General features: G+C 39.4%; 1 protein-coding gene and 1 long non-coding RNA gene across 7 annotated transcripts in view; one reads left to right on the top strand and one right to left on the bottom strand.

The window, feature by feature from the left end:
* The window catches only part of herpud2 (HERPUD family member 2), a 78399-nt gene extending 63053 nt beyond the window's left edge, over positions 1 to 15346 (bottom strand). For 5 of the 6 annotated variants that reach the window (XR_011352164.1, XR_011352165.1, XM_069921007.1 and 2 more), the window contains exon 1: positions 14945 to 15346. Coding sequence is in view for 4 of the 6 variants with exons in the window: in XM_069921007.1 (XP_069777108.1) it covers positions 14945 to 15091 (147 nt within the window). In the remaining 2 variants the exon portion in view is untranslated. The remainder of the gene's footprint in view (positions 1 to 14944) is intronic. The other variant, XM_069921009.1, reaches the window with a different exon arrangement.
* Positions 15347 to 15366: 20 nt separating this feature from the next.
* On the top strand, positions 15367 to 24078 carry LOC138755290 (uncharacterized). Its single transcript, XR_011352166.1, has 3 exons — positions 15367 to 15572; positions 18198 to 18781; positions 22932 to 24078. It is a non-coding gene; the product is annotated as an uncharacterized lncRNA (long non-coding RNA).
* The last annotated feature ends 657 nt before the right edge of the window (positions 24079 to 24735 follow it).

Genomic DNA, 24735 nt, shown 5'->3' with positions numbered 1-24735 from the left:
TCACATCTGTCTCTGTGGAACTCGCATTGTGTGCTTCACTCTGCGTCATTGCCCAGTTAACACACTGAGTTTCCCTGGCGTGTACACCAATTCAAAGTCATAACATAGTAGCTTCATCGTCAGTCTTTGGATTCTCGGTGACATTTCACTGATTTTTCTTGATTATTGCTATTGATGGCTTGTGGTCCGTCTCTGCCACAAATGTTGGTAGACCATATACATGGCTGTGGAATTTCAAATTCATAGACCAAACCTAGACACTCTTTCTCAATCTGTGCATATCAACATTCAGATGTTGTCATTATCCTTGATTTGTATGCTACTGGCCTCCAATCTTCTCCCACAGCCTGAAGTAGTACGGCACCTCTTCCATCTTTTGAAGTGTCTGTAGATATTTTCGTCCTTCTGGATGTGTCAAAGAAGGACAAAAGTACTAGTTCTGTAGTTAGAATGGTCTTCAGTCATCCCCATTCTTCCTCATGGTTGGCTGTCCCCTGGAATTCACATTTGTCCTGCAACAACTTCCTTAGGTACATTGTTTTGGAAGACAGGTTTGATATAATTTACCAATGAAATTGATCATTCCCAGCAGTCTCAATACGCCTTTTGTCAGTGGGTCTGGGCTTCCCTAAAAATGCTTTCACCTTGTTCTGATCTGGCTCTACACCTGCCTCTGATAGTTTATCTTCATGAAAGGTGATTTCCTTCACACCAAACTGACAATTTTCTGTTTAACTTTATTCCAGACTTCTGGATGCATTGTAGCACTTTGACGACCCTCTCATGGTGTTGTTCCTGTGTGGCTCCTCATCATGTTATCCATGTACACACATACCCCAATTATGCCCTTTATGATATGCTCCATTGACCTGTGGAACACTTCTGGAGCTGAGGAAATTCCAAAAAGCATCCTCTGACAGTAGTTCTGGCCAAATGGTGTATTAAATGTACAGTATTTTGTGCCATCTTCATGCAGTTTCATTTGCCGGAATGGGATGCATCCAATTTAGTGAAAAACCCTTAGTCAGAATCTGATAATATTCCCTCTTTATATTGGCATTCAAGAATCTTGGGACCCTGCACACATGTAGGTCACCTTTCTTCTTTTTGACACACACAATTGAATTCACCCATTTTGAGGCTCCTCCGCTTTCTTTATGATCCCTAGTGATAATGTTCAGTCAAGTTCCTGCTTCAGTTTTTCTTTTAGTGCAACTGGAACACACCTTGGGGTATGCACTACTGGCCGTGCATCCTCCTTTAACTGTATCTTATAGGTGAATGGTTAACTCCAAACCCCTTAAAGATGTTTGGAAATTGATCCAGTATTTCCTCTACTCTGTTCCATGTATTGGAGCTGTTAATGTGGTACACCTCTTTATTAGGCTTAAGTTTTCACATGCTTTATCACCAAGCAGTAATTCGTATCCATCTGAGACCGACACAAACCTTTTTTTTAAATTTTTTTTATTTTTCACACTATAAACCATATTGACCAAGATACATACAGACATTTTTTTTCTTGAATATATAGTGTCATTTTCTCCCCCTTTCTCCCCCCTCCCTCACCCCCTTTCCCATTTATTTGAAGTTCAATCTATAAGATATATTAAACCCGTTAAACAATGTTGTCACTTAATAAAGATAAACAAGAAATTTTACTGAGTCAGTTCATTTCGTTGTCTTCTCCTTCTGTCATTTTAGGTGGTGGAAGTCCACGGTAGGATTTCTCTATTGTATTTCATGTATGGCTCCCATATTTGTTCAAATATTGTGATGTTATTTCTTAAATTATATGTTATTTTTTTCTAATGGAATACATTTATTCATTTCTATGTACCATTGTTGTATTCTCAAGTTGTCTTCTAATTTCCAGGTTGACATAATACATTTTTTTTGCTACAGTTAGGGCTATCATAACAAATCTTTTTTGTGCTCCATCCAAATCGAGTCCAAATTCTTTATTTCTTATATTACTTAGGAGGAAGATCTCTGGGTTTTTTTGGTATATTGCTTTTTGTGATTTTATTTAATATCTGGTTTAGATCTTCCCAAAACTTTTCCACTTTCTCACATGTCTAAATTGCATGAATTGTTGTTCCCGTTTCCTTTTTACAGCGAAAGCATCTATCTGATACTGTTGGGTCCAATTTATTAAACTTTTGAGGTGTGATGTATAGCCTGTGTATCCAGTTATATTGTATCATGCGTAACCTCGTGTTTATTGTATTTCTCATAGTTCCGGAGCATAGCTTTTCCCATGTTTCATTCTTTATCTTTATGTTTAGATCTTGTTCCCATTTTTGTTTAGGTTTACCGTTTTTTTCCTCGTTCTCCTTTTCTTGCAGTTTGATGTACATGTTTGTTACAAATTTTTAAATTATCATTGTGTCTGCAATCACATATTCAAAATTGCTTCCTTCTGGTAACCTCAGACTGTTTCCCAATTTGTCTTTCAAGTAGGTTTTCAGTTGGTGGTATGCAAACATTGTATCGTGAGTTATATTATATTTATCCTTCATTTGTTCAAAGGATAATAATTTATTTTCTGAAAAACAATTTCCTATTCTTTTGATCCCTTTTCTCTCCCATTCTCTGAAGGAAAGGTTATGTTCCTGTTAGGTTAAAAGGAGGGGCAAAAGGTTTGAGAGAGCCGTGGTTTTCAAGGAATATTGGAAACTTGGTTCGAAGAAAAAGGGAGGCGTACATTAGATATAAGAAGCATGGAGTTAAGGAGATGTTTGAAAGATACATTGAATGTAAGAGGAATCTTAAGAGAGGAATTAGGAAAGCTAAAAGAAGGTACGAGAAAACTATGGCAAGCAGGGTGAAAACTAATCCAAAAGAGTTCTACAAATATGTTAATGGTAAGAGGAAAGCTAGAGACAAAATTGGTCCCTTAGAAAATCAGAGTGGAAAACTGTGTGTGGAACCTAGAGAAATGGGGGAGATATTGAACAGTTTCTTTTCTTCGGTATTCACTAAGGAGAAGGATATTGGGAGATGTGGGATAAAAAAAGCAAATTGGGTAAATATGGGGAATATAGAGATTACAAAAGGTGTAGTTTTAAGGCTTTTGAAGAATATAAAGGTGGATAAGTCTCCGGGACCAGACGGGATCTTCCCCAGGATATTGAGAGAAGTGAAGGAGGAAATAGCAGAGGCTCTGGCGGTAATTTTTCAAATGTCATTAGATATGGGGATAGTGCCGGAGGATTGGCGCATTGCGCATGTGGTTCCGTTATTTAAAAAGGGTTCAAGGAGGAAGCCTGGCAACTATCGGCCTGTAAGTTTGACGTCTGTGGTAGGTAAATTAATGGAGAAAATTCTTAGAGATAGTACTTATAAACATCTGGATAGACAGGGTCTGATCAGGAACACTCAACATGGATTTGTGGGAGGAAGGTCATGTTTGACCAATCTGATTGAATTTTTTGAAGAGGTGACTAGGAATGTGGATGAGGGTAGCGCAGTGGATGTTGTCTATATGGACTTCAGTAAGGCCTTCGATAAGGTACCACATGGAAGGTTAGTTAGGAAGGTGCAGTCTTTAGGTATAAATTTTGAGATAGTCAAATGGATTGAACATTGGCTGAAAGGGAGAGGCCAGAGAGTGGTAGTGGATAATTGTCTGTCAGGTTGGAGGCCGGTGACCAGTGGTGTGCCTCAAGGATCTGTATTGGGCCCATTGTTGTTCGTTATATACATTAATGATCTAGATGATGGGGTGGTGAATTGGATTAGTAAATATGCAGACGATACTAAGATAGGTGGAATAGTGGATAATGAAGAAGGTTTTCAAGGATTGCAGAGGGATTTGGGCTGCTTAGAAAAGTGGGCTGAAAAATGGCAGATGGAATTTAATGCTGATAAGTGTGAGGTGCTTCATTTTGGTAAGAAGAATCAGAATAGGACATATGTGGTAAATGGGAGAGCATTGAGGAATACAGAAGAGCAGAAAGATTTAGGAGTGACGGTACATCGTTCCCTGAAGGTAGAAACTCACGTGAATAGGGTGGTGAAGAAGGCTTTTAGTATCCTGGCCTTTATCAATCATTGCATGGAATATAGGAGTTGGGAGGTGATGTTGAGATTGTATAAGATGTTGATGCGGCCTAATTTGGAGTTCTGTGTGCAGTTCTGGTCGCCTAATTATAGGAAGGATATAAACAGAGTGGAGAGAGTGCAGAGAAGGTTTACCAGAATGTTGCCTGGGTTTAAGCATCTGGAGTATGGGGAGAGATTGGACAGATTGGGTCTTTATTCTTTGGAGCGTAGAAGGTTGAGAGGGGATTTGATAGAAGTATTTAAGATTATGAAAGGGATAGACAGAATGGATGTGGATAGACTATTTCCGTTAAGCGGAGGAAAGTTTAAAACAAGAGGACATGAGTTAAGAATTAAGGGGCAGAGGTTTAGAGGTAACATGAGGGGGAACTTCTTTACTCAGAGAGTGGTAGCTGTGTGGAATGATCTTCCGGGAGAAATAGTGGCGGCGGAGTCAATTGTATTATTTAAGAAAAGGTTGGACAGGTATATGGATGAGAAGAAGATGGAGGGTTATGGGCATTGTGCAGGGAGGTGGGATTAGAAAGGGGTGTTTGGTTCGGTGCGGACTAGAAGGGCCTAATGGCCTGTTTCCGTGCTGTAATTGTTATGTTATGTTATGTTATTGTGAAAGGGATTAGTTGATTTTGCGTCAATATTAGTTTTGGTAGTTGGTAATTTGTCTTATTCCTTTCTACATGAATCTTCTTCCAAATGTTGAGCAGATGATGCAATACCGGTGAATTCCTACGTTGCACCAATTTTTCATCCCATTCATATAGTATATGTTCAGGTATCTTCTCCCCTATTTTATCTAGTTCTAATCTGGTCCAATCTGGTTTTTCCCTTGTTTGATAAAAATCTGATAGGTATCTTAATTGTGCGCCTCTATAATAATTTTTAAAGTTTGGCAGTTGTAAGCCTCCTTGTTTGTACCATTCTGTTAATTTATCTAGTGCTGTTAATTTATCTAGTGCTATCCTCGGTTTCCCCCCTTTCCATAAGAATTTCCTTATTATTTTCTTTAACTCCTTGAAGAATTTCTCTGTTAGGTGAATTGGTAATGACTTAAATAGGTATTGTATCCTTGGGAAAATGTTCATTTTAATACAGTTTATCCTTCCTATCAGTGTTAGTGGTAAGTCTTTCCAATGCTCTAAGTCGTCTTGTAACATTTTCATTAATGGATGATAATTTAGTTTATATAGATGGCCGAGATATTTATTTAGTTGTATACCTAGGTATTGCATTGCTTGTGTTTGCCATCTAAATGGTGATTCTTTCTTGAACTTCGTGAAATCCGCATTATTCATTGGCATTGCTTCACTTTTATTTGCGTTGATCTTGTACCCCGATACTTCTCCATATTCCTTCAATTTCCTATATAATTCTTTTATTGATATTTCTGGTTCTGTTAAGTATATTATAACGTCATCTGCAAATAGACTGATTTTATATTCCTTCTCTTTTATTTTTATCCCTCTTATTTTATTTTCTGTTATCAGTTCTGCTAGTGGTTCTATAGCTAACGCGAACAGTGAGGGAGATAGTGGACATCCTTGCCTTGTTGATCTGCTTAAGTTAAATTGTTTTGATATATATCCATTTACTGTCACTTTTGCCAATGGCCCCTTATATAATGCTTTAATCCAATTAATATATTTCTCTGGTAGGCTGAATTTTTGTAGTACTTTGAATAAATAATTCCATTCTACTCTGTCAAAGGCCTGCTCTGCGTCTAAAGCAACCACTACTGTTGGAGTTTAATTTCCTTCTACTGCATGAATTAAGTTAATAAATTTACAGATATTGTCCGTTGTCCGTCTTTTTTTAATAAATCCAGTTTGGTCTAGATTTACTATTTTTGGCCAATCTGTTTGCTAATAGCTTAGCTATTATCTTATAATTTGTGTTAAGTAGAGATATTGGTCTATATGATGCTGGTGCTAGTGGATCTTTCCCTGTCTTTGGTATTACTGTAATTATTGCTGTTTGCATGAATCTGGTATGCTTTGTGTTTTATCAATCTGGTTGATTACTTCCAGAAGGGGAGGAATTAATAAATCTTTAAATGTTTTATAGAATTCTATTGGGAATCCATCCTCTCCTGGTATTTTATTGTTCGGTAGTTTTTTTTAAATATCTCTTGTAATTCTTCTATTTCAAATGGTTTTATTAATTTATTTTGCTCCTCTGTTTGTAATTTCGGTAGTTCAATTTTAGTTAGAAATTCATCTATTTTGTCTTCTTTCCCTTTGTTTTCAGTTTGATATAGTTGCTCGTAGAATTTTCTGAAGTTTTCATTGATCTCCGTTGGATTATATGTAATTTGTTTGTCTTTTTTTTCCTTAATGCCAAATACCATTCTTTTAGTTTGTTCTGTCTTAAGCTGCCACGCTAGAATTTTGTGGGTTTTTTCTCCTAGCTCATAATATTTCTGTTTTGTCTTCATTATGTTCTTCTCCACCTTATATGTTTGTAGTGTTTCATATTTTATTTTTTTGTCTGCCAATTCTCTTCTTTTAGTTGTATCTTCCTTTATTGCTAATTCTTTTTCTATATTTGTTATTTCCCTTTCCTACTGTTCTGTTTCCCGATTGTAATCCTTCTTCATCTTAGTTACATAACTTATTATTTGCCCCCTGATGAACGCTTTCATTGCGTCCCATAGTATAAACTTAACTTTCACTGATTCTGTATTTATTTCAAAGTACATTTTAATTTGTCGTTCAATTAATTCTCTAAAATCCTGTCTTTTAAGTAGCATGGAGTTTAATCTCCATCTATACATTCTTGGTGGGATGTCCTCTAGCCATTGCCAATAACAGGGTGAGTGGTCCGATAATAGTCTAGCTTTATATTCCGTTTTCCTAACTCTCCCTTGAATGTGGGCTGATAACAGGAATAGGTCTATCCTTGAGTATGTTTTGTGTCTACCCGAATAATATGAATATTCCTTTTCCTTTGGGTGTTGTTTCCTCCATATATCCAAAAGTTGCATTTCTTGCATCGATTTAATTATAAATTTGGTTACTTTGTTCTTTCTGTTAGTTTTTTTTCCTGTTTTATCCATGTTTGAGTCCAAATTAAGGTTAAAATCCCCTCCTATTAGTATGTTCCTTGCGTATCTGCTATCTTCAAAAAGATATCTTGCATAAATTTTTGATCTTCTTCATTAGGTGAGTATACATTGAGTAAATTCCAAAATTCTGAATATATCTGACATTATATCATTACATATCTCCCTGCTGGATCTATTATTTCCTCTTCTATTTTGATTGGTACATTTTTATTGATTAATATAGCTACTCCTCTGGCTTTTGAATTATATGATGCTGCTGTTACATGTCCTATCCAATCTCTCTTTAATTTCTTGTGTTCCACTTCAGTTAGATGTGTTTCTTGTACGAATGCTATATCAATTTTTTATTTTTTCAGTAAATTTAGAAGTTTCTTCCTTTTGATTTGATTATGTATTCCATTAATATTTAAAGTCATAAAGTTCAACATAGTCATTTCATACTTTGTTTATCTTTCCTTTCCGTTTCCTCATCACCTTCCCTTCTTATCTATTTCTGCTTTCCTTTTTTGAACACATTATAAGACAACATTTCTAAAACATAAAATATTTCCACTATTCTCATATCTAAAATTCCTTTAACCCCAATAGTCCCTCCCCTTTCAGAGTTGCCCTTTGTCTCTTGTCGGGCAACCACATCTCCCCTCTCCATTTCGATTTGCAAATCCGGTCGCAAGCGTCAACTGATTTCGCAGTGACTGTTATTCTTCCCCACCCAGCCCCCCCCAGAAATCTTCATATATAACAAAGGTCACTCTCTTAATTCCCTCCTTTCTTGTGTGTGTGTGTGTGTGTGTGTGTGTGTGTGTGTGTGTGTGTGTGTGTGTGTGTGTGTGTGTGTGTGTGTGTGTGTGTGTGTGTGTGTGTGTGTGTGTGTGTGTGTGTGTGTGTGTGTGTGTGTGTGTGTGTATAGTTTGTTGTCATTTTTGTTCTTGTTACATCTCTTCATCTCTCTGTCTGTTTTGTTGTTGTTCTGCAAATTTTCGTGCTTCTTCCGGATCCGAGAATAGTTTGCTTTGCTGCCCCGGGATAACTATTTTAAGTACCGCTGGGTATTTTAACATAAATTTATAACCTTTTTTCCATAGGGTTGTTTTTGCTGCATTGAACTCCTTCCTCTTCTTCAGGAGTTCAAAACTTATATCTGGATCGAAAAAAATATTTTGACCCTTGTATTCCAGCGGTTTTTTGTCTTCTCTTATTTTTTTCACTGTCTTCTCCAATATCTTTTCTCTTGTTGTATATCTTAGGAATTTTACTAGAATGGATCTTGGTTTTTGTTGTGGTTGTGGTTTAGGGGCTAATCTTCTGTGTGCCCTTTCTATTTCCATTTCTTCCTGTAATTCTGGTCTTCCTAGGACCCTGGGGATCCATTCTTTTATCAATTCTTTCATATTTTTGCCTTCTTCATCTTCCTTAAGGCCCACTATCTTTATATTGTTTCTTCTATTATAATTTTCCATTATGTCTATCTTTTGAGCTAACAGCTCCTGTGTTTCTTTAACTTTTTTAAAATCAGATTCTTCTAATTTCTTTTTTAAGTCATCTACTTCCATTTCTATGGCTGTTTCTCGTTCTTCCACCTTGTCTACTCTTTTTCCTATATCTGTCATGATCATCTCTAATCTATTCACTCTTTCTTCTGTACTTTTATTTCACTGAATTCTTGTGTCTGCCATTCTTTTACTGTTTCCATATATTCTTTAAAAAAAAATCCATGTACTTGCCCTTCCCTTCATCTTCCATTTCTCTGTGTTCTCCCTCCTCTTCTTCTGAGTCCAGGATCTGTGTCCTTACCTCTGTCTCTTCTGATTTTCTTGTTGGGTTGTTTATTTTATTTTGTTGGGTATTCTTGTTCTTCTTATTTTTATTAAAAGTGTCTTGGTGTTGGTCTTCTTCCTCTGGGTTGGTCATCTGTTGTTTCTTTGATTTCCTATTTTTATTCTCTTCCTTCTTGTTCTCGTTATGTTCTATGTTTTCCTGTTGAGAGTCTTGCTGTTGTGTTGTACTTGTCTGTTTCAGCTGTGGAGATTTACTCCTCAGCTGGTCCCCCCTCCCGTCGGTGTTATTTTTGTCATGCGCGGACGCGCACTTTTGTTTGGCTCCGTGAGCCATTTTTGTAGTCCTGAGTTCGGGGTTTCCACTGACCTCAGGGAGCGGGCTTCTCTCTCCACGGCGGGCCTCCTCGTACCGGTAAGGCCTTCACCTTCCTCCTCCGATGTCCTTCCTTCTTTTCTTCCCGTTGTTTTTGGTTTTTCTTTCTTTGCTGCCATTTTATCCACACTTTCACTTTCAATTTGTTATGGTTTCTGTGTTAGTGCCTTTGTTTTTTCTCTACCTTTTTTTTTTTAAAAACTTTTCTGGAGAGGGCTGGAGTTCCCCTACCGGCCACTACTCCATCACGTGACTCCTCCCCAGACCGATGCAAACCTGAGGTAGAGCTCTTCATCGTTCACCTTGAGTTTGCACATACCTTTCATATACATTGTAGGCTTTGAGCTGTACAGGATTTGCATGGATGTATGGCTTTATCTTCACTCCTCTGATGCTGCGCTCACAAATCAAATTGACCTTTGCCTCTGTATCCAGCATGAAAGGAATATTAGTTCAATTTTTGTAATGACAGTCCACTTGTCCTGTTTGAATCTGTTCATGCTTGGCTGTTCAATGTCTGTTGGCTTTCTGCACCACCGTGCCAGTGAAAAGTCTGTCACTGAGAGCAGGTTCTTCTATTTTGTTTCCCTTTGGAAATACATTGCTTTGCATAGTGATTCTTCCCTTTGCACTTATTACAAACTTTTCCATAAGATGGGCATGGTTTTGGTCCAATGTTTAGTGCCACATCGTTTACAATTGAATGCATCTCCATCTTTTTGTTGCTTCCCAGATCTCATTTTTTGTTTGTGTTGTTAAGAGCCCAGAGGACCCATAAACCCAGCAGCAATAGATATTCACCAAGACAAATGGTTACTTAAACAAAAGTTGCTTTTAATTATCTTTAAACATGAAAACAGAATCACATTTTAATTAATCACGATTGACTTAACTACCCTTCTAATTCTAAGTGCATTACATTCTATGTAATGTGTGTGTAAGTTCAAGAAAGTTCTTTGGTTCACAGTCCAATCTCACTTCTCATTCTTCCAAGTTCACTGGTTGCAGGCAATTCTTATACTGTGCACAGAATTAAACATTAATAAAATTCTCCAGACTTTGGTGCTTGAAAGGTAAATGGTTACGGCTCAGGAAGGTTCTTGTCGGGTTTCAGAGAGAGATTTGTTGTTCCAGGACATTCACAACTGATTCCTTTTTAATCAGCCACTCCAGTGTCTTGCTGATAAAACTTGTCCCCCCCTCAGGGTTCTCCAGGTGACAACCTCTTTCTTTCAGGTCATTACAGAGTTCCTTTTTGTTTCTCTTATTCCAAGTGAAACATTAGACAGCCAGTCCTCTCCTCTTGGATGAACCTCTTGGTTTTGACCAGGCTGAAATAAGAACTTGTCTTCCAAATGGGGTTTTCCACAATCTTGCCAGCTTGTCCTGTTCCAGTCCCAGCTGCTGTTGCTGGTTGTAACACTGTAAAAATGATGTGTGCGTGTGTCTCTCTCACACAGAGAGAAAGCCTGTTTGACTCTCTCTGTGCTTGCAAAACCACATGACCCTCTTAGAACAGCTCCGACAAGACCTTTCATCTGTTGCCTTTTTGTAAACAATCCATTTGTGGAGTCTCTTGGGCACTCTCCAAAGTTCTTGCAAAAGCTATGGGGGTCAATATGTCTAGCATTAGTAGAGCTCCAGTATTTCAAATAAGATCTGTTTTAAAGTGTTTGTATGTGACCTACTCTAATTTTACCAATTTATCTCCCAAAACATATCTATATACTCTGTCACAGTGTATGGACACACACTGTGGCTACAGGAATGCCTTTGTTTTCACTGACTTTTGCACTCTCACGTTTAGTGTGCTGCAGAGCTAATTCACTGGTGTGGCACATCTTCACTGTTGCAGCTAAAGTAAGCTTAGTCTCTGGCAGCAACCTCTCTCTCTCACTTTCTTATCAATAATCCCGAACACAATTTGATCATGGACCATTGAATCTTGCAGCGTCCAAAATTGTATGTTCTTGCTTTTAATTTCAAGTCCATTTAAAAAAACTATTGAAGCTCTCTCCCTGTAGCTGTGTACACGAGATAAATATATATCTCTTAAACATTTCATTTTTCTTTGGTGAGCAGTATTCACAAACATCTTGATAACCTCAGCAAAAACAAATGTACTGTAGCAGGCCCAACAACCGTGCAAGTAAATGGCACAAATCGCTGCACCACACGGCCATTGCAGGAGCCCACACCTAGCAACATGTGTGGGCCAAGCCACCCTCCACTTCCACATCGCACCCCGCTGGCCGTAGAGTGACATCTCAACGCAGTGACGATACTTCCAGAACCAGCGGGTATATCACTCGAAATGGGTGCGCCAGCACAGAGACGCAGTGGATTCAAACCAATAAACTCACTCTTTGGTTCACCCTCACACTGTGAGGAAGTGTCATTACTCCATAGCATTGTCATAGCAGCCACTACAGTACAGTATTAAAACCTCTATTGCTTGAGGTCCCGCAGGGGTAAGTAGCAATGCAATCCTCTGTTCAACAGGTTTGCCATCATATTCAATAGCTTACAGGTACAGCATGAATTCTCGTTTGAACAACCTCTACTTGTGGTCAACTTTTCCAGTCCAATTTACAGCATTAGGAGCATTTACACTCTCCATATCTCTGCTGATAACGACTGATACACATTCTCCACACTCCTGGTACCACATGATGTTTCTTTTACTCAATAAAGAAACGTGGATTCTTTTAAAACATCTATTTTAGCTAAAGAACTCACACAGTGTGGAGGCATCCATCTTGAATCCAACCCAAGTTGTTACACACCAGTCTCCAACTCCCTCTAGTGGTCAGGTGGATCACTCGCACTCTATCATTACATTACATACCCACAAAAGTCAATTCTAACAAAGGGTTGGGTACTTGCTCATTATTTAACTCAATTGGAGTTAACAGTGAATTCTCCCAGATCATCCTGTTTAAGTTTTAGCCAGACCAAAAGGTAAAATAGGTGAAAACACACCAAAGCCTATTTTGTATACAAAAATACAATCCAGCATTGTAATTTTAAGAATACATTTAAAAAATGTTTGATCACTGGAACTGAATCTGTTTACTGAAGAGAACCTGCTGAGAATAATTAGGCCAAGAATATCCACATTAGATATTGGTGTACACCTCTAGAATTCACAAACTGATAGAAAAGATGTTTGGATAGCAATTCAGGAGATCAAATGTAAAGAACTGGCTTATTCTTCGCATTTTGGGCACATTTCCAGAAAGGTGAGGTTTCATTCATGGCCTAGTGTATTTTGTAAATGGAGCAAGAAACATAGAAATCAAGGAACCCTGGTTGATAAAAATCAAGAGTGCCAAGATACAAAATAGGGATTGAATTAAACATTAAAACCAGAAGAATCAAAAAAAAATGTAATCCACAAAAGAGCTGGAGAAACTCAGCAGGTCAAGCAGCCAAGATACATAACCAATGCTTTGGGCCTGAGTGCTTCATCAAAGTGTGAATAGAAAGCAGGTAGGAAACGGAATAAAAAAGTGGGGGAGGGGAAATAGAAGGTGGAGGAACAGACCCATAGGCAAGAGGTCATGGGGGGGGGGGGGGAATATGGGAGGGTAGAAGAGAAAGATGATGAGAAGTGAAAGGGGAGAGGATAGCTCTGAATTGGTGGGAGCTGGAGGAAAGGACAGAGGGATAAGGAAAGAGAGAGGGAGCATATGAGCTGGTGAAACAAATCACTCAACTTCTCGGTTATAAAATAAGCAACAAGTTATTGCAACAATCATTAAAGTATTTAAATCATTTGATTGTTTTCATGGAATCAATTTTAAGCATGGAATGATCACATTTTCTGCTTTTAACCCTTTAGGACAAGACTGAGGAATGTTGTGGTTGGTTGACAACTTCCAACAAATGAGCACCAAAGAGTAACAAGAATAATTTTAAACATAATTTCTCTCTCCAGATTAATCATTTGTATCTATCATCATGGACATTGCCCTTTGAATCAGATGCAAGTGATCGACAGAACCTTCGCTATTAAGACTTCCAGGAAACATTCTTCAAGGGACAAACATGAAATAGAAAAGCCTGGACTAGTCACTTCAGATAATAATACCAAAAATTTCAGACAAGTGACACCAAAACTTACAATAAACATTCTGTCAACATTTACTGGATTCTGCACAAAACTATTGCCACATGTCCTTAACCACTCAAAACTGAACATGGGCAAAGCAAAAAGCAGTGAGCCTCTCCAATTGCCTAGTCACATAAATTTTGTTTAAGTCAGAAACATTTTAAAATCTTAGAGCTGGTGGACTTGGCACATGAACATTTTGGAATAACCCCATATTCAGTTGTGCAAACAAAACTATGTCAAGAGAAAGACCAATGTTCATTCTCTATTATGTCTGTACTGGTTCAAAGATAGTGATCAAAGCAAAAATACATTTTCAATAAAAACTGAAAGTGTTGTCTTCCTGTGCAAATTCACACCCAGTTTTCCAAATGCACCAACAACTGAAAATTGACCATCCACAACTGCACAGCTTGCAAATCAGGTGTGGTCTGGATTTGATCTTGGTGCACTTACTGAGATTTTGAGCAAACTTCTTCAGAGCTACAGTTATAAACACCATCCCAATTTCTCATATGACTCATTTTATGGTATTTCCAGATGATTAAGCATTCAAAACTATAACATGTACTTGTTTTGAACAGTTTCCCCAACACAAAGAAAGTACTGGATTCTTTCACAATAACCACATTTGCTCATACTTTGCTGGAGTATCCAAAAAATACCAAGAGCTGAGGTAACATCACATTAAAAGTACATCAAGACATGGAATGAGAGCTGCCTGTTTCTATTCTGTAAACCAGTACACAAGATCTGTGGACAGGATACTAAGAGTCAAGAATAGTGAAAAGGCTTTTTTTAAAAAAAGATCTTTTTGAAGGATACTCACGAGTTCAAGAATCTATCAGGATAACGTTTGGAACAAAGATTTTTTTTAAAATTTATCGCACAGAAAGACTTATGCAGCTTCCGATTAGTAGTGAGAAGTGTTATTCTTTACAGCCAGTCCACAACATTCAAGCAGCTATATAAGCACAAGTTACAGAGTCCATACACTTGAGTACACTCAAGTACAGTATTCCCATCTGGGCCTGAATAATCAAGTATCTATTTACCTTTGCCTTAATAAAACATGGAAAGACCATTTCTATCATCTTAACTCACAGTTTAAGAAGGCCAGTGGAGGGATCAATGCACCACTGCATATAGCTGTAACTTTTGTTGATCGCATTGGTCAAAGTTAACATGCTGACAAGTCTCTCCGAACTGCATGGAACATAATCCCCAGAGTTCAATACGAGGCTGCGGGGAAGGCAAGGAATGCCTGGGTGGGGTACGTTGAGGAGATCAACTACCAGGGAGGGGGGGAGGGGGGGGAGGGGGGGGGGGAGGGGGGAGGAGGGGGGGGGGGGGAGGGGGGGGAGGGGGGGAGGGGGGGGAGGGGGGGGGAGGGGGGGGAGGGGGGGAGGGAAGGGTGACGGGGGAACATCGAGGGGTTAGTGGGGTCCGGCGAAGCTGCATTACGAGGCTTACGATGGGAACACGATTCCTCGGGGCCCAGGACCGAAGGCGGGTTAGGGAGACGAGGCTCGGGCCCCAGCCCCACTCACCGGGCAGCTCGGATACACCCGCGCCAGGTGGTTCTTGAGGCGGCCCACGGTCCAGTCGAGGAAGCAGCGCACCGTCTGGTCGTCGTACTTCTGGTTCGGCGCTCTGATCACCAGAGTCACCGGACTGTCGGCTACACTTGGGTCCATGGCGCTGCGGCAGCCTGGGCACCGAGGCCTCACGAAGCCCGCTCCATGGCCTGGCTGGCTCCTCTCACATGGCAACGAGGCCGCGGTCTCTCGATGACTGTCAGGCCCACAGCCGCCCGGCTTCTGCTTCTTCGCCGCTCCCGTCTTCCAAACTGACGAGCGCGCATGCACGCTCCCCCTCGCTGCCTCTGGCCCACACCAACGTGTGCGCGCGCCACCACCCAGGCCAGGGGCCCGCCCGTGATGTCACAAATTGCAGTCAGCTGACCCGCAGGGTGGGCGTCATGACACCATTCGCGTCAGCTGACGGCAGGGTGATCCCTGTGACGTCACTGACAAGGCAGGCAAGAGGCCTGGGATTCCCTGCCCGCGCTGCCCAACCTCCTGCTGGCGCCGAGGGGAATGAAATTCAAGTTTTTTTGTCCAGCTGTAGTGTTAAAGTTTGTTTTGTGGCAATCCAGTTGGACATCCTGTGCAGCAAGTAAGACAGAGTACGGACGGGCAGTTACAGAGAGATCAGTTGGTACTGTTTGGGATTAGGCCTTTTGCATCAGTGACTTGCCATACATACACTGTAATGAGATACAGAATACATACCAGTGATGATCTCAGGGCTCACAATGTGATAATAAAAGCTTGTCATGGTTACACCACATGAAACGTGGTGTCAGAAGTGAAAGATGAGCAAAAGTGTGGATTGTTTCCATGTTTTGAAAGTGTTATCAGGACTGTGGTAGAGACAAGGACATGAGGAACAATTGTTCAATGAAAGGACAAAGTTTTGTTCGTTTGAAATTGCATATTTTGATAACAAATAGTTGCAGATTTCCATAGAGAAAGGAGTCGCGGCATCTGCACATTTTCCAGTACCAGTGCCCATGGAAATGAAAGGGGTTTAGAGAGGGAATTGGAAATGTTTCTAGTCCCAGTATGGGAACTATGAAATAGCAGCAGGGCTAGTCAAGAAGCCAGATAACATTAGAGTAGCCACTTTGTTATGTCTCATGGGGAAAGAATGCTACAGAGTTTAAACTACACTAGACATAACAAGTGAAGTACAAAGGAAAAGTGCAGAAATACTCAAGAAATTGAAGGAATATTTTGAACCTGCTACGAATGTCATATATGAGTGTTACACATTCAACACCCATGATCAGCATGAAAATGAAACAAGAGATCAATATGTGACAGTGCTGAGAAACTGGCCAAGTCAACTGAGTTTGGAATGCTAAAAGATTTATTGAGAGTCAGGATTGTGCTAGGCACAAAAGATCCAGCTGTGAGAGCCAGCATGTTGAGGGAGGATAAGCTTATATTGCAGAAAGCAATAGGTGTGTGCAGGAGTGCAGAAATCACGAAAGAGCAATTTAAGAGCATAGAGGGCTCAGTGAGCAAGAAAGAGATAGTTCATGCAGTGAATAATTATGGAAAACAGAAGAATATAACAAGGTATTATGGGAAACAGCAAAGCAAAGCCAGCTTGTCGCAGAAAGGAGTCAAAAGACAGTGTCAGAATGTAAATACTGTGGTGGACATCATCTGAAAAAGAAAGAGGTCTGCCCAGCATGGGGTAAACAATATGCAAAATGTAAAAAGATCAATAATTTTTCCAGAAAGTGTCTGTCTAAGAAGTCACAAGCGGTGAAGTTCGTGGTGCCGGAAGAGCAACCCAATGATGACAATGATGAATTTTTATACACTGTGGAGCTTGTGAGCAGTGTAAGCACATAAGACCAGAAGTGGATTGTCCAAGCAGATGTGACAGGAGATGAATCTCACTATCGACCAATAAAGTGTCATATAGACACTGGAGCCACTTGCAGTGTCATGAATTTTGCAGACATGTGTGAGGTGATGCAAAATGGAGATCCAGACTTGCAAACATCCAAGTTCAAGTTAGAGGGCAACAAAGCAACTATGAGAACTGTAAGTGGGAGAAGCTGTCAGAGTGCTGGTTTTCAAAGCTCATGATAAAGAACATCCTACGAGGCAACTTGGGGTGTGTATGAAAAATGTGTTGCCTCGGTCGTATTTGGTAAAAGTCAATGGGAACTGTATTGCTGAAACCGAAAGCACATCAGATCAGCATATGAAGCAGCCCCAAAGGACCTAGACAGAACAGATAGCCACGTTGATGGAGATGTGCATACACAGGCAACTCCAACAACATCAGGTGCAACATCGGCAACTCCAGCAAGATCAGACACAACATCAGTAACAGTGCCTACAACTGCTGCCACACAGAGTCAATATGCACATTGTCATGACAACTCAACATGTGATCAGCGACCACATCAGCAACAGCAACATGTTCAACAAGAACAACCATGATGTGGCAAGGGGCCAGCAAGCATCAACATTACCACAGGAACCATCAAACCACCAGCGCGATACAAGGATCTTGTAAAATACTGAGAATTGACATTTTTCAATGGAAATTCACTGTAAGACGCTGAACTCATAAAAGAATAATAATAGCAACTAAACAGTGAAATTATTTTTTATGGACTGGAGATTTAAAGACGAAAAAATAATGATAATACAGGTTTATGTTCATATCTCAATGTATAACTGGAAAAGATGCAAGCCAATTAGGAAATCAATTACAGTTTTTTAAAAAAAATGAAGAGGGGGATGTTTGGGATTAGGTTTTTTGCACCAGAGGCTTGCCATACATACACTATAATGAGATGCTGCATACCAGTGTTGACCTCAGGGGTCACGATATGATAATAAAGGCTTGTCATGGTTACACCACACGAAACAGGAGGCTCTTTCAAGCTGCCATATAAAATGGAGTTAACTGGGCAATTTTCATGGTTGGCACCCCAGTTACACAGCAGTGTGAAAAGGTCCAACCCTGACCTTCCTCAGAGGTAGTCAGGAAACCCAGTAAAACATACCTAGGTCTCGTCCATGGCTGAATGGTAAAGGAAAATGGCCAACTGGCTTATTCTAGTGTTTGCGTCACTGCATTTGGTGCGAAGTTTGAATGTAGAGGGGGAGGTCTGCAGTACATGTTAGTTAATGGGGACTTTAAAACGTGGTGGACATATGTTTCTAAGGAATTGCTTTGTGCTGATTTTTTACTTCATTTCATCTGTAGCAATTGTGTCTGATAAAGTGCGCACTGTGTGTGTGCTCATTTAGAGAGAAGGACAATATTTCAGCCTCTAAACCTGCAGTCTATACCACCAAAGTAGTGACTGCAGATCATCTTGCACACCTCACCCATTTGGAGACCTGCGTGGAATTGTACAGGAAAAGGGAAATTCAAGCAGATTCCTGCCAAGAACTGTTGTGATATTTAAAGAGAACACCCTCAATCAGAAATTCCGCTAATTTGAGTAATGGCTCGCATATGGTTGGAAGCTGAGGTCAGAGAGCTGCTCTGCATAAGGGGAGGTGTAAGTCAACTTTTATCTCGTACTGTGAAAAATGGTTGTATGTACAACCTCATTCTGCTGAGGTGGAGGGAGGCAGAGAACGAGAAGACAAAAACCTTGGCCTCCTCTGAGACAAGTGCTCAGGCTGGTGGGGTTGAGATGGATGACACCCTAGAGGAGGACCCCAGCAGGCAGGTGCATAGCAGCATGATGAGCTTGGAGCTTCTGGCAGAGCGGGCAGAAATGCCCATGGACACACCGTGCTGTTCTAGCACACCAGCAATGGAGGCGTAACATGTGGATGGTAAGCTGAACAGTGAATGCAGGAGCTGCATTTAATGCTAGTGTCCTTCGTATTATATTCAGTAGTGTTTGTCCACTTGTAATTTGGACCTGATATGTGTGATCTGTACATTCTGTTCTTTGCCCTTTCAGGTACTATTTCAAAGAAAAGCAGGAGAATTAATCTTATTAACTTTATAGACATGTACAAAGTCATGAGAGGGATAGAAAAGTGAAAGGTTACAGTCTTATCACCATGATAGAATTTAAAATTGGAAGGGATAGGTTCAAGATGAGAGGGGAATGATTTATAAAGGATCTGAAGGGCACTGTCTTCCACACAGAGGGTAGTGGGTATGTGGAACAAGTTGCCAGAGGAAATAGTGAAGGAGAGTACATTTACAATGCTTAAAAGACATTTGAGCAGTCACATGGATAGGGAAGGGTTAATGAGATATGGACCTCACTCAAGTAAATGGCTCAGATGGTCAACTTAGTTGGATCAAAGGACCTGTTTCCCATCTAATTCTATGACTTTAACCTCCATGCTCAGAGTTGAAACTCTTTGTCCAGAAACTGGTGAGATATATGGAATAGGCTAAGGTACATAATGTCAATGCATTGAAGGAGAAGCTGAATAAACACACAAAGAGAGAAGATTAGGATATATATATTGGTTATATATACATTTGGTGTTTCAACTTGTACATTGAACCTTATTTCAAGTGTATAAACTGAGTGGTTAGGCAGAATAAATACAATGTGGGTCTGGAATTCACTGCCATCGGTGTGCAGAGCAGGAAGATCCCAAACACACTGGAATGAAACACCAAAGTCTGCTGATGCTGTGATTCTCCCACCTATTACCTGATCCTACCACCAGACACATCTTCCCCTTTTCTCACCTCTCTGCTTTCTGCAGGGATTATTCCCTCCTTGACTCCCTTGTCCACTCTTCCCTTCCCATCAATCACCCCCTTGATACCTACCTCTGTGATCACAAGAAATGCTACATTTGTTAGCTCATAACAACATTTGTTAGTTTGTCACAAACTAACATCTCCTCCATCAACACATTTAGGGCTCCAAACAGTTTTTTATTAATTCACCAAAAATATGTTTTTATTCACAATAAATTATTTACAAATGGAAAAGTGTTCAAAGTCTCTTCCTTAGTTTTGTTACCATACCCCTATGTGTCCTTTCCTCAAGCTCTCTACCCCCAGTCTCTGTTGTTCCTCTATCCCCATATCTCCTTTTCTCCAGCTCTCTCCCTCGCTTTCCTATCTCTCTGCCCTTTCCTCCAGCTTGATCAATTCTCACTTTTCCTCTCCTGCCCTTCTATCCATGTCCAATTATGTCCTTCTGCCTGTTGGCCTGTTCTCCTCCTGGCTATTCTGCCCTCCTCCCCAGCCTTTTTATTCTGATGCCCACCTGCTTTTTCCTCATAATTTTGTGACAAACTAACAAATGTTGTTATGAGCTAACAAAGGAACACCAAGGGAAAATTCACCAGACAATGGTAAATTCAAAATAATAATTTTTATTAAACTATTAATAACACAGCAGTTCTTACTTATCTCTAAACTTAACTCTAACTTAATTCCAACTATGCGCAAATGTAGATATGTGTGTGCGTCAAAATCCAAACCATTACAATTTGATCTGTCTGAAAAGTCCATTTTAAACTTCAGCATCAAACATCTTGGATTGCTTGAAGATTTAAAAATCACAGTTCAGAAGTAATTATGAAGCATTTTTAAACATCATGTCTTCAGATCTCTTTAAATTAATGAGATATATTCTTCATATGAGTATTTTCACAAGTTTTCCCCTATCTTGTTATGGTTATGGAACTGGGATCTTCACAATGACTTCTTTTTTTTAAATATTTTTTTCAGAAGTATACAAAATAAAATCTCCAATAAGCCAATATATTAAACTTTTCTTACAAACAACAACAAAAAACAAAAACAAAACATTCCCTTTCTCCTCCCCCCCCACCCTTTCTATATGTAACAACGATTTCTTTCTTAAGAGCAAAGTGGTCTTACTTACTTTAAAGCAATTTATTTTTAATATCTCTTATGATAAGGATAGTACAATACAGAACAGCATCTCCCTCTCTCTCCATAGACTACTATTTTACCCCATGCCTTTCACAGGATAGTCATTCTCTTCAGTCTGGTTTCATAATGTCTCTCTGCCTTCAGTTATGTGTTTCTTTGAAATTGTGTGACATGACATCACCACTGTTTCAGTTTCATTTCTCCAAAACACTTCACATCCATAAAAACATCTGACCTCATTTATTTTCCAGAGCTTAATGACTCCATAAAGTCTGAAACATGTCACTCAAGGAAGAACTTACTTAATTGACCAGCTACCAGTATAATCCTGTATACTCACTCATTGTCCTGGCATCAGTTAAGACCCACTTCAGTTCCATTATGATTCTGTTGTTCCAGACTCAGCGACTCCAAAATGAACTCTCTCTCTGAGTGCAATGGTGCCTCTGTAAATGTGATGTGACCTGTTTGTGACCCTTTCCATATATCACGCCACTCCATTTTCAAACTAGAATCTGTAGTTGCGGGCTCCCAGAGGATCAGGAGTTCCTGGTGGCCAGGGGAACTCGAGGAGGTGCGCAACTTCAGAGGTTGGGTGATTGTGATAGTGTGCCAACTTTAATTATTTAAATTCCTGAAAGGATTCCATTAAACAGTTCTTTTGGTTCAGCTCACAGGCTACTTCTGTTGTGCTTGATTTACTGCACCACTCACTACATTGGTGACCCTGATGGTCTAAACAACATTTTGGACCTCACTATGGATGTGCAGAATGCCGTTGTGCTAAAACCTCCAGTATTTTGGACCTCACAGCCACAGGTCTGGTTTGAGCAGGCCGAGGATCAGTTCCATCTATGCCAGATTACTGCTGATGGAAGGAAGTACTACTATGCCATTGCATGCTGAACCAAGACAATGTAGGGCATAATGTCGATTTCTTATGCCAGCCTCCAGCCAAAAACAGGTATGAAGCCATCAAAGATTGCTCATAAGTGTTTTTGGCCTTTCCCAATGCAACAAAGCAACATGACTTCTCCATATGGACAGCTTGGGTGACCGCACTCCTTCCGAACTAATGAACAAGATGCTGGTGCTCATGGATGAACACAGGCCCCATCTGCTCTTTAAGCAACTTTTTCTTGAGCTAATGCCAGAGACATCCAGTTGCTGCTTGCAGATTAAGACTCTTTTAGAAAAAAAATTTATAAATTTTAAAAGCACAAAAGAAATTACATATGTAATATTAAAAACCTGTTACAAATATATGTGGTATCTATATATATAGAAAGAAAGGAGAAAGAAAATAAAAAAAACCTCTATTATTCCCCCTCCTCACCTACAAAAAAGAAAAAGGATATATATATAGAGAGAGAGAGAGAGAGAGAGAGAGAGAGAGAGAGAGAGAGAGAGAGATAGAACAAGAGACGCTCAACATACTATAAAATTTCTTATAATATTTGATACCTATTAGGAGAACGGGAATGTCAGAGTTTCATTTAAATATTTATACCAATGCTTTGTAAATTTGGAGTCCATATTTTACAAAATATATGATATTTATCTCTTAAATTTTAAAGTTTTTTTTTCAAGTGATATACAACTTCAAACTTCTGCATGCCATCTCCCCAGTCCCAAATCATCTGATTTTCAAGATATTGCAATACTTTTACTAGCTATCGCTAAAGGAATTTTAACAAATTTCACTTGGAACATGTTCAATTTTAATTTAGGTTTAACCCCATTAATATCACGCAGTAAAAACAATTTCCAACCAAAAAGATTTAATCTTAGGACACCGCCAAGTAGAATGCACCTGTCTACATCTAAAACATAAATCCAAAAAAGCATAATTCAATCTATTTAACTTCTGTGGAGTCAGATATAGCTAATGAATAAAATTATATTGTACTAACATATAGGTCACATTTATTGTACTTTTCATATTTTCTCTACATAATTCCATCCAGCCATGTTCATTTATTTGTTTATTCAAATCCTTTTCCCATCTTTGTCTTGATTTATGTACCCCTATTTTATGACCTTTCTTTTGTACAATTTGTAAATTAATTAAATATATTTGTTTGTATCTCCATTACAATCCAGGTATTGGAGCCTGGATTCGAGAGGGTGCTGAGGGCAAGAAGGTCTCCTCATCATGTTGGAGGTGTGGATCTGGAGCTCAGGTTGCGAATTAATCAAACAGGAGTCTGTACAGTTACAAAAATTGTGGGAGTGCTGGAGGTGAAATCTGAAGGAACCCTTTTTTGCTTTCTCTCTTACTGTAAGGGTCACTGACGGACACCAATGTCGACTCTTTGCCTTACAGCAGGCAGAAGGCAATTTCGTGTACAGTAGAAGTCCAAAAATCCGGATGCCGAAATCTGGACCACCTGAGAAGCTGGACTTTTCAAAAACTCAAAACTTCTTAAATCTAGCTGGTGTTTGTGTGCATGAGTGCATATATAAGCGCCACAGCTGCACAGTGGCAACAAGCAACTAAGCTTGTTTTTTTTTGTTGAATATTTTATTTTAATTTTTCAAACACTCATATAGTTCATTATTATATACATAATAGAAATAGTATTTTAAAAACTACAAAGTTTCATATGATTACCCAAATCTCACCCCCTCTCATCTGCTAACATAAAAAAAAGGAAGGGGTGTTTGAACATGCCTTCATTAATTAGTCCACATCTTCACAAATTCAATGCTATTAACCTAACTATATTATTTAAACTTTTTTGGGGAAGTTAATCAAGTATGATTCAAATATTTTAGCAAAAATTTCATATTTCCTTCTAAGATTATGTTATCTCTTCTGGGGGGGGGGGAAACAACTTTGCATGTCCATATTCCAGTGAGCAATAAGTAGGGGGGAGTCAGACAGACTTCCATGTAACACCTATACATCTCCTGGCTACCGCTAGTGCAATCCTCATAAACTGTATTTCATAGTTTTGTGCCAATAACCATAAGATGCTCAATAGATACAGTTCTGGTTCCAATGGAAAATCCACCTAAAATTTTTGTGAAAATTTCTGCCAACTCATATCAAAAGGAACTTACTTTCACACATAGTCAACAACTAAGCTCGTTGACTTTATTTTTCTAAATCTCCTTGTTTTGATAAATGAAGCATTCTGTATTTACTAATGAATAAGCTATAAAAATTTACCTGGTCATCTCTTCTTTATTACTCCTTAAATATGAATTTTTAAAGTATTGCCCAAGAATCTGGAAAATCCGAAAATCCAGTCCAACACAATCCCCAAGCAGTTCAGGTTTTTAGACTGTAAAATTACATGTTCTGTATTATTACATGACAAGAAAGAAATCTTGAAATCTTGAACAAGTGAAGAGACTTGGGAGGCTTATGGTATTTTAGCTTTTATTGCAAGAGTTAAGGAATATAGAGTATTTCTTATGCAACATTAGTGAATGTTGGTGAGGCCATATCTGGAAAACTGTGGACAGGTGTGACCATATCTGGAGTACTCTGTCCAGAGTGTTGATGAAACCACACCTGGAGTACTGTCTCCAATGTGTTGGTGAGATCACACCTAGAGACCGTGTGCAGTTTGGTCTCCAGATTTAAGGAAGGATATGTTCAAGTTGGAGTGCAGACAATTCACCAGGTTGATTCCTGGGATAATGGGATTGCTATGTGAAAGGAGATTGAGCAGGTTAGGCAGGAGTTGAGAAAAACAAGAAGTGATCTTTCTGGAACATAAAAGATCCTGAGGGCTATTGACAGGGTGGATGCTGAGTTTGTGGTGCGATCAATGACCACTCACAGACATGAAGCAAGAGTCAAAGGCTTTATTGATCAGATGACCCTGACATGCCTCTACATGCTGCTGGCTCACTTCCAAGGTAGGTATGAGGGAGGAGACTAGGGCTCTCAGCC

The sequence above is a fragment of the Narcine bancroftii genome, chromosome 2 (genome assembly GCF_036971445.1).
Source record: "Narcine bancroftii isolate sNarBan1 chromosome 2, sNarBan1.hap1, whole genome shotgun sequence".
NCBI classification, from domain to species: domain Eukaryota; kingdom Metazoa; phylum Chordata; class Chondrichthyes; order Torpediniformes; family Narcinidae; genus Narcine; species Narcine bancroftii.
Note: the sequence above shows the minus strand (reverse complement) of the source record. Positions and strands in the feature narration are given on the sequence as shown.